This window comes from Trachymyrmex septentrionalis, unplaced genomic scaffold (assembly GCF_001594115.1).
Source record: "Trachymyrmex septentrionalis isolate Tsep2-gDNA-1 unplaced genomic scaffold, Tsep1.0 scaffold33, whole genome shotgun sequence".
Taxonomy (NCBI): domain Eukaryota; kingdom Metazoa; phylum Arthropoda; class Insecta; order Hymenoptera; family Formicidae; genus Trachymyrmex; species Trachymyrmex septentrionalis.
Genome location: NW_017305494.1, coordinates 130,513 through 140,834, shown reverse-complemented (window position 1 = coordinate 140,834; position 10,322 = coordinate 130,513). Strand labels below are relative to the sequence as shown.

Sequence of the window (10,322 nt, the reverse complement as noted above, 5' to 3'; positions counted from 1 at the left end):
ATAAAAAATATTGTTTTTATTTAAATATTTATATAAACATTTATATAAATTTTATATAAATATTTTATATAATTTTATATAAAAGTTTTTTATAATATAATATTTTATATAGGTTTATATAAATCTTTTTCTTTTACAATTTACATCTTATAATGTAAATCTATAAATTGAATATATTCAATATTCAAATATGACTCTTTGCATTTTTGTCGGCCATATTGGATCCGCCATTTTGAATTTTATAATTCTGACCTTGAATTCAGGATTAGTGACATAAAGAACTTATAAATATAGCTTTTAGTAAAAAAATATAATCAAACTTTTTGAATTTTAACCATTTTTTCGGCAATCTATCACACTGTGCGTAGTGATAAAAAAGTAAATTACTTTCGTGCAACAGTATAAATATTATATGACGTATATATGACTTCTAGTTACAAGTATAATAATTGAACTTTAAATTTTTGCAACTTTTTTGGCAACCTGTCCTCTTAAGCGCTCCTAAAATTGACGTTTTTCGCACTTGCACGTTCATAAGTGATATTTGATATCAAATCCCAAAAAGTGGCATATCTACATTAAAGAGCACATCTTAAGACTCCTGATTAGTCGCAGCGGCCATGTTGGAATCGTGACGTCAGAAGCGAAGAATGACACGTTAATTTATGTTGCGTGCCATTTTTAAATAAAGACAATTTGGATGAAACGAAATGACGAGATTACTGTAAAACACTTGTAAAAATCAATGAAAACTGTCCTTTTCTCCCTTGACAGTCAGTAAATGGTCGTAAAAAGCACGTAAAGTAAGCTTATGTTCAGGCAGAAATACACGGTACGGGTGTTGATACGAGTAAAATATACGATTTACATATAAAATTCCAAGATAACTTTAGTTTTTATTGATAATTACGACTTAGATAAGTACGAGACAGGTCACATTTTCACAATTAAACAAATAATAACAAAATGGCACATAACATAAATTTCGTCGTCACTTTTCCATGCTTATAAGTTCGGCCATTTATTGTGGTGCGGCATTGTAACACACAAACAAGTACGAGCCCATGTCCGTGTACTCGCCTGCGGCGTGCCGAAAGTGAAACCATAGAGATACTGTGAAGTGTGTTGATTTCATGTTGCAAGATTTTTTTCAAATGTATAAGAACTAGTTTTTCATTTAAATATGTTTTTAAAAAATGAATCTTAACTCTTAATTTTGCATTTGATTTCATAAGCTTTATGCATTTTTTCAATAGAAGACAAATTTGGAATCCGAAATATATCCTAATAAATTCAAAGAACGATAAATTATAACACATGTCTACGATAAATTATAATATAATACAATCTTATGTTCCTTTAATTCTTACCATGAAAAAATTAATTTTACTGTCGAATATGGCGATGAGAAATAAATTTTCTCGATGTAAGACTTCTAATGGAGGATGGAGTAATCATTTTTGATAATTATAAGAAACCTACTAATTCGAGTAAATATTTGAATTTCTTATCAAATCATCCTTTAGTACACAAAAAAGATGTAATCGAGCAGTTAGACAGAATCTTATTCCTTATTATTATTATTATTATTAGGCGTTAGGAACTCGAAAGCTCATTGCCGCAAATACCAAATCCCGCCACTGTTCCCGTCCCTGAGCCAGATCCCTCCATTTGTGACCCTCGTACCCCATTTCGTTAAGGTCCATTCTAATATTTTCTTCCCATCTACGTCTTGGTCTACCCAATGGTCTTTTCCCATCCGGTTTACCAATTAGTACTTTATATGCAATTCGATTCTCATCCATACGCGCCGCGTGACCTGCCCATCTTAATCGACGCGATTTTATGACATTAATAATATCCGGACTATTATATAATTGATGTAATTCTGCGTTGTGTAATTTTCTCCATTCGCCCGTTTCCTCATCGCGTTTTGCCCCGATGATTTTTCGAAGTACTTTATTTTCGAAAGCCCTAAATCTTTTCTCGTCTTGTAATGTAAGTGACCACGCTTCGCTGCCATAAAGGACTACCGGTAAAATAATCGTTCTGTAAATTCTAATTTTTAAGCGCCTAGACAATATCCGCGAACCGAGTAGTTTCTTAACCGAATAGAAGCACGCATTCCCCAAATTAATTCTTCTCTTGAGCTCTTCTCTTATTTCATTAGTTTGGTTTAAAATCGATCCTAAATACTTAAAATTGCTAACCCGTTCAAAAATTTTATCACAGACGACCAGGTTTCCGTTATTATGAATATTCTGAATTCTATCAGTGACCATATATTTAGTTTTTTCAACGTTTATTTGCAGCCCCAGTTCTTTCGTTTTATCTAATAGAATTTTAGCGTTATTTATTAGTGTTTCTTTATTATCTCCCAACAAAGCAATATCGTCCGCATATGTTAATATTTGTGTTGTACCGTTCAACTGCAAACCATCATTACTCTTCTGCATTTCTTTAATAGCATATTCCAATACTAGATTAAACAGAAGAGGTGACAATGCATCCCCCTGCTTTAATCCGCTATGAATATTAAAAGTTTCCGACATTTGATTACCTATTCTTACTCTACCTCTGGTATCTTTTAAACAAACTTGGACTAAGTTAGCCAATTTTTTGGGTATCCCCCACCGAGTTAAAATTTCATACATTTTCTCCCGTTTTATCGAATCATACGCTTTTTTAAAATCAATGTAAAGTTGATGTACCGATTGGTCGAATTCCCATTTTTTCTCCAAGATTTGCCGAATAGTAAAGATTTGGTCCGCAGTCGATCTATTTCTCCTAAAGCCGCATTGATGATCTCCAATTATCTCATCTGCATATGGTACAAGCCTCATTAATAAAATATTCGACAGAATTTTATAGCATGTAGGTAAAAGTGAGATACCCCGGTAATTATTACAACTCATTTTGTCCCCCTTTTTGAAAATCGGGATTATAATTGAATCTTTCCATTGTTCCGGCAATGCTTCTTTATTCCATATTAAGATAATTAATTTCTGAATTTCTTCTATCAATCTACTTCCCCCCCATTTAATCAGTTCCGCCGGAATCAAGTCATTACCCGGTGCTTTGTGATTTTTTAATTTTTTAATCGCGCTTTCTACTTCTGAAATTGTCGGTTCGTTAATCCTAGGTTCAGCCGTGTGATACTCAAAATTCTCTATTTCCCGGTCGTTTTCAGATTCGACATTCAATAACCGATCAAAATAATTTTTCCATGTGTTTAAAACTGCCGTTGTATCCGTAACTAAATTATCGTTCTCATCTTTCACCATTTCCGTCCTAGCTTGGAATCCCTTTCTAAAATTATTTATCCCCATGTACGTGCCTCGTACGTTACTGCTTTTACAATTTTCATCTATTTCTTCAATTTTACGTTTTAAGTATTGACGCTTCTTAATTTTAAACATATTATGAGCCTCTTGCCTAATCTTAAGAAACTGATCCCGAGTTTCCTTCGTATTTTGAGCCAACCACGTGATGCGCGCTTCGTTTCGTACTTTAACAATTTTTACGCATTCTTCGTCAAACCACGGCTTGTTTTTGTTCCTTTTACAAAAACCAACCGTGGCCTCCGCCGATTTTACTATCGCGTCTCGTACGTTTTCCCAGTGTTTATCAACCGTGTTATCATCCGATTCATCTATTTCCTTTGAAGCCGCGAGTCTATTCGTTACTTCGACCGCGTATTTTATTCCGTTTTCTCCCTCGATCAAACCTTGTACATTTAGACGTTTAGTTCCAAACAACTGCCCGTTAGTTTTGTTTAGCGAAAGACGTTCCCTGATTTTGGCAATTACAAAGAGGTGATCCGAGTCGCAATCCGCCCCCCTATAAGACCTGACATCGAGTACGTTCGTGTGACGCCGTTTATCTGCAAGAACGTGATCAATTTGGTTACGCGTGCCTCCATCCGGGGAAATCCAAGTTTGTTTATGGATATTTTTGTGTTTAAAATACGTGCTTTTGACGATAAGATTTTTGCCGGTCGCAAAGTTAATTACCCTCACTCCGTTATCGTTACTTTCCTCGTGCAAACTTTCGAGCCCGATCGTTGGTCTAAAAATGTCCTCTTTACCGATTTTCGCGTTAAAATCTCCCACGACTATTTTCATGTAATCGTTCGGTAATTGATCCACGAGGTGTTCGAGTTCTTCGTAGAACCCGTCTTTAATTTCGCCATCTTTATCTTCCGTCGGCGCGTGTACGTTGATTATCGCGATCTTGTACCATCGGCCCTGCACAACGAGCAATCCTAATCTTTCGTTTATAAATTTAATGTCTTTTACCGCGGATAAGATTTTCCTATTAATCATAAAACCGATGCCAAGACTATGGATCTCCGACCCTCCATAGTGAAGCGTGTACGAACCCGCATTAAGCGAACCCTTCCCGGCCCATCTTGTTTCTTGCAACGCGACAACTTCTACCCCGTACCTTTCGACCTCCCCGACCATCGATTGAAACGCCCCAAGTCTGTAAAGACTTCGGACGTTCCACGTACCCACTTTGAAGTCTCTCCCGCGTTTTGACTTTATACGACATGAGTTCCCCGAGGTAGTCCCCACCCGGAGATCCGAACGGGGGACTAGTTTACCTCCGGAAAATTTTACCCCAGAAGAATCCATGGCGAGTTTTGGTTGTTTCAAGATAAAGTCGTTTCACGGTGTGAGCCTATCAAACCCACGCCCAACCCCCAAACAGGAGGACCATTCCAATCGGCTGTCCGCGACTGCTTATTCAATTTATTCGCAGCTAGCCTCTATCCTCAACCGAGATAGCGAGGCTTTTCCTCTATCCGCAACCCGAGGACGCGCTGTGTCGTGGTGATTGGGACCCACCCATCCCGGGGATCACTACTGCAACTAGTTTTCCTTCCCCGAGACTAGCGGTTGTTATGCTAACACAGATCTTATTCCTTTCCCATCCTAAATTTCACAAAAATAATATTACTTCCTTAATTAATATTCTTCTAGGAAATGAGTATCCATTAGAATTTTTATTCGCAACTATTAATAACAAGATTAAAGCGTTGTCCTTTAAAAATAATTTCGAAAATATCAAGGAATATAAAAATATTGTCAGCACGAAGTCCACTGAAATTTCAAAAAAATATTTTACTATCCCTTATCTCAATAATATCTCTGAAAAATTTAATTCTATTACAAAAAAATTTGACTTTAATATCGCTCACAAACCAATCAATTGTATGAATGCTTTTATTAAAACAGGCAAAGATAAAATTAAAAAAAAAAGATTACTCAAATATAGTGTATAAAATTAATTGTCTTGATTGTAATTACTCATATGTAGGACAGACAAAAAAAAATTAAAAACGTGTTTAAAAGAATATACGAATGATTTCAAAAAAGCAACAAATACTATGTCTGTTATCTCGCTGCATAAACTAGATCATGATCATACGATTGATTGGAATAATACGATTATTCTTGACTCCGAACAGTCTTATTATAAAAGGATGGTCTCCGAGATGATATATATAAAAAGACAAGAAATGGGTTCAAATAAACAGAGTGACACAGATATCTATCTACCAATCGTTGGAAAAAGTTACGCTATTCACCAATAGAATATCCCTCTCCACTTCCCTTCCCTCTTCTTTCCTTTCAATACTTATAAAGACTGTCTCCTGCTACGTGCCTTCATATTTTTGTCAGTAATTGTTCTTATAAAAAATTCCAATTCTTGTGGTTTAATTTTATACTATTAACTTTGAATTGCACTTACGAGGTTTTGCGTCAAAAAATACGTGGTAAGTAATTTTTATTATGTAACTAAATTAATTCGCACGAATATGAGTTTAAAGTAATATTGTACAGTAATAGTGTTAAAAAATTATTTTTTTTTTATTTCAATTAGAATCTAGAAATTACATATCTGCCATACGGAGTCGCGCTTTACTTCGTGTAATAAAGAAACCTACGTGTAATAGAAAATAATTCATTAGCGATTGAATAATGTTCAATTTCAAGTTTTGTCAAATTACTCTATTATCTCGTACCATAAGCGAATTGAAAATCGTTTTACAATCTTTTCTGACTAGCGTTTATTGTTTAATTTTATGTTTTTATTTTTGACATCTTTATTTTTGTATGTACTGATGATGGTCAAACCTGAACCGAAATGTCTACATTATTATATTATAATTTTAAATATATTATATAACTTTCGCTTAAGACATCTAGGCTGAATGCTCCCTTTTATTTATATTTTGTATTGGTAAGCCACTTTTAAAAAATTTCAATTAATTTCGTTAATATGCATCATATCAAATAACCGTGTGAAGCATTCAGAATCTGATATTTTTCTACGAATTTAAAAAAAAAGACCCTCCGATTATTAGGAATCGAGATAACAATTTTTTTTCAAAAAATTACGATGACTCTAGTTTTTAAGATTAAGAGTTCCATCTGGACTACCAATTTGTCAAGGAAGAATTGAATTTGTTGAACAATTCTCGAATTTTTTGCTGTCGAAAAGTTTGTTTAAAACTATTTTAAAGTTGAAGAACGCGAGCGAGGCAGTGCGCTGGGCGGAGTAAGGGAAGCAGAGTTGATAAAAAACGAGTTTTAAAGAAAAGACATTCAGTTTTTTTTATTTAAAACATGTTGTTAATGTTTTATATATGTTTTAAACAACTTTAAAAAAAATCATGTTTAAAATAAAAAAACACCTTTTAAATACAATATATATTTATTATACGTATATTTTATTATAACGCATTTTTACTTTCAAGTATTTTAAAACGTTTCTGAGGTACATTTTAGCATTTAATTACTCCTTCTTCATTTTTCTTAAATTTGAGCGTATTATTACTCAAATATATGTATATTTGAATGTGTTTGTTTTATGTTATATTAAGTTATGCAAATTTATGGTATTTTAAGTTATGCAAATTTAAACAATAGTATGGTATTTTTAAGTGGTTTTTTTATGCGTATTGTGTGTGTGAGTGTGTGTGTGTGTGATTACTCACGGTTTCTTTTTTGAGATTTTTATTTAAAAAAATTTATTCCTTGAACTAATTGTAGTTCTAATATTAATCTACAATTTACATTACTTTAGATTTTTATAGGCTGCCGAGCTGTTTATATACAGGGTGTTCGGAAAATAATGATAAATCTTTCGCATAGGGGCAGAATGGACTGAACTGAGAAAAAAAGTACTCTACTCTAAGTAGTATTTTGCAATTTTCGTAATAGTTAACAAGATATTAATTGCTAAAAATTGACAAGAAAATTGGTCTTCAATAATTTTTACTCACAAAGGAACATAACCAAGTGAATCTCTTCGATTTAAATGAGCTTTTAGTATGTTATTCTATGGACAAAAATAGGAGACACGTATTTTTTTATACGTGCTGAGTCGCATGTTAATGGGGTGAAATCCTGCCTTGAAAAAAATCGGTTTTTTTCTTTCAGATTGAATATCGTCGAAACTATGAAAGATAGAGAAAAATATTTTAAATAAAAATTGAATGGTTCCAAGAGTACTTCATAACTAAAATAAAAAAAATGTATTTATTTATTTGTTTTATTGCATATCCCTACCCCCACCCCTAAATTTCAAAAATAAAAATTTTTAATTAATAACAAAAATTAAAGAGTATTTTACTGAAAATAACGACCTGTAATAAAGTGATGTTCCGTATACGCATTTTTGGAATATGAATGAGGAACATCTCTATATACGTGCTCCATGAGTATCCGTCTCAAACCGTCGTTGGCTGCTCGAGATAGCGTTGAATGAATACAGTACGCATTGATATTGTACTAGCTATTATAATAAGAGTTTTTTACAATAATAATGTAATAATAATAATAATAATAATAACAATGATAGTAACTTTGTTAAACTTCCGAAATCAATTAAATATTTTTGATAATATACATAATATGATATATACACAAATGTACTTCGGGTAATTAAAATCAAAGTAGTGAATAAAGAAATTATTATTTTCGTAAAATATCGTTTATTTTGCAGTGTCCGTCGTGTTCAATATTAACATGAATAAAGTATTGACAAAACATTGCGTCTTATTAATCTAGGCGGAAAATAAGTATGCTGACGAATAGTATGTTGTTGACATGAATAATAATCTATTATTATAATAAGACATTGCAACTACGTAGTAAATATAATTGATTACTATCAGTTGTAGTAGTGCTGTATGCAACAGTGAAAGTTTTACACGTACTATCATTAATTAAAATGGAAATATCGTGCACAAATTGTGATACTTCTCATCAAAGGTATTATTATTTCATTATTTATGTTGCATTTATTTAATAATTTTTATTCGCTAATTTATTTGACTATTAATAATGCATTTATTTAATAAATTTTGTTTTTCTTTCAGTTTCCTTTCAAGTGTCCCCAATGTAAAAAGAATAATATTAAGAATCTTTATTTTAGACTGCATATGTGAGAAACACAATCAATGCTAGAAATTAAAGAACATTCCAACAGCCCACGTACATCCTCACATTCTATCTTACGGAGGCGGACGTAGTGCTTCAACTTTCAATACTGAACAAAGAAATTTTTTATAAGAAATAAACATTAATCGAAGGAATCTAGACGTCGAATTCTTGGAAGATGAGGACATATGTTAGAATTACTATGAAGTATGAGTGCTAAGGAAAGAGCTAATGAGGGAAATTCTAATCAAGCACTACAAGTATCTCATGATCAAAGTGAGGATTGAAGTTAGTGGATATTAATTATTATTCAAAGAACTGGAAAGGATACGGGCAGTAGGAGTCAAGTGCAGAAAACGTCGTGCAAATAACATATCTACGAAGTGTGAAACTTCTTTATTCACTAAAACGCGCTTACATGTTTCGGCTCACTTTTGAGCCCTCCTCAGAGACAACGCAAACTAACATAAATAAACTGTGAATAAAAAATTATCCTATCATGGTGAGCTCTCCTACCTCGAGAATTTAAATACCAGAATTAAACCCAAAAAGAGTGAAAGAAAAAGAAAAAAAAATGAACGAAAATAAGGACATAATGGAAATATCGAAATAGAGAATATGAAAAATTAATTTATCAAACAGATTATAACTAATTAAGATTATAATTAATTATCCCGAAAATAAGGACGCTCACCCTGATCACAAATCACAAACTATTGTATATCGCAAACATTATTTTGAATTATTCAAAAACCGGTTTTTGAATAATTCAAAGTAATACTTAGGTTTTATTGAATAAAAATTAAAGATAGTATCATTTGGATTAAGTAAATAATAATAGAGATAGCACTTGGGTTTTTTTTTTAATTTTGATAGTAGAATTTAACTTGGCGCCACAGTTGTTGATATCAATTCTTTTATAAATACAAATGATACATATCATTAGATTAATATTCATTATTTATTGAATTTGGCATGGTATAAAGAAATGGAATTTAACTTGGCGCCAGTTTTTGATATCAAATCTTTTTTACGAATGATACATATTATTAGAGTTAAGTAAATAACAAGAGATAGTATTATTTGTGTTTTACTTTTTAATTTGATAGAATTTAACTTGATTGATTAAGATTGTAGCATCTGGGTTTTAATTTTTCATTTGATACATTAATTTTTTTCGAAGAGTAATCATTTTTGACAAAGAATTAAAGTTGCCATTACTTAGGTTGGAATAAGAAGATCTTCAATAAGAATATCCTTAAACAAAAATTAAAACTACTATTAATTAGGTTGGATACTTAGTATTATGTACAAAGGACTGGTTTCATCAACTCGATTAAGTCGAATTGGTGATTAGCTATCAACCGTAAGTAGTCAATTTTACTAACGGCAAACACGAAACCGGCCCAAATGATTCTTTACGAAAAGCACGCTTAGCGCTTTTTTTATCTTTTTTTAAAAAGGTAAGTTAAATAACAAAAAACAGTTCTGTTTTACTTTTTAATTTGATAGAATTTAATTTGATTATTTAAGATTGCAGCATTTGGGTTTTAATTTTTTATTTGATACATTAATTTTTTTCGAAGAGTAATAATTTTTGACAGAAAATTAATGTTGACATTACTTGATAGAATTTAACGATTAGTTAGTGGGATTTAACTTGGTGTCAATTGTTGGATATTATATCTTTTATAAAAATGTGATACATATTACTACAGTTTAGTAAATTAAAAAATCCTACCACCACTTCCGTTGTTTTAAAGTAATACATCGCGGGGGTAGTGGTTGATACATGCTGCAGGCTAGGGGCCTCTGGTCTCGACGGGTGAGCTGCATTATAAGCTCGTGAACCAGCCTACATAGCTGGTA

The 10,322-nt window shown here is 32.1% G+C and overlaps 1 protein-coding gene across 1 annotated transcript in view; it reads right to left on the bottom strand.

The window, feature by feature from the left end:
• Positions 1–4,466, bottom strand: part of LOC108750139 — a 5,201-nt gene extending 735 nt beyond the window's left edge. The window contains exons 1-3 of the mRNA XM_018489400.1: positions 3,436–4,466; positions 3,071–3,309; positions 2,712–2,821 (exon numbers count right to left, since the gene is read on the bottom strand). Coding sequence (XP_018344902.1) covers positions 2,712–2,821; positions 3,071–3,309; positions 3,436–4,466 — 1,380 coding nt within the window. The remainder of the gene's footprint in view (positions 1–2,711; positions 2,822–3,070; positions 3,310–3,435) is intronic.
• Between the last annotated feature and the right edge of the window lie 5,856 nt (positions 4,467–10,322).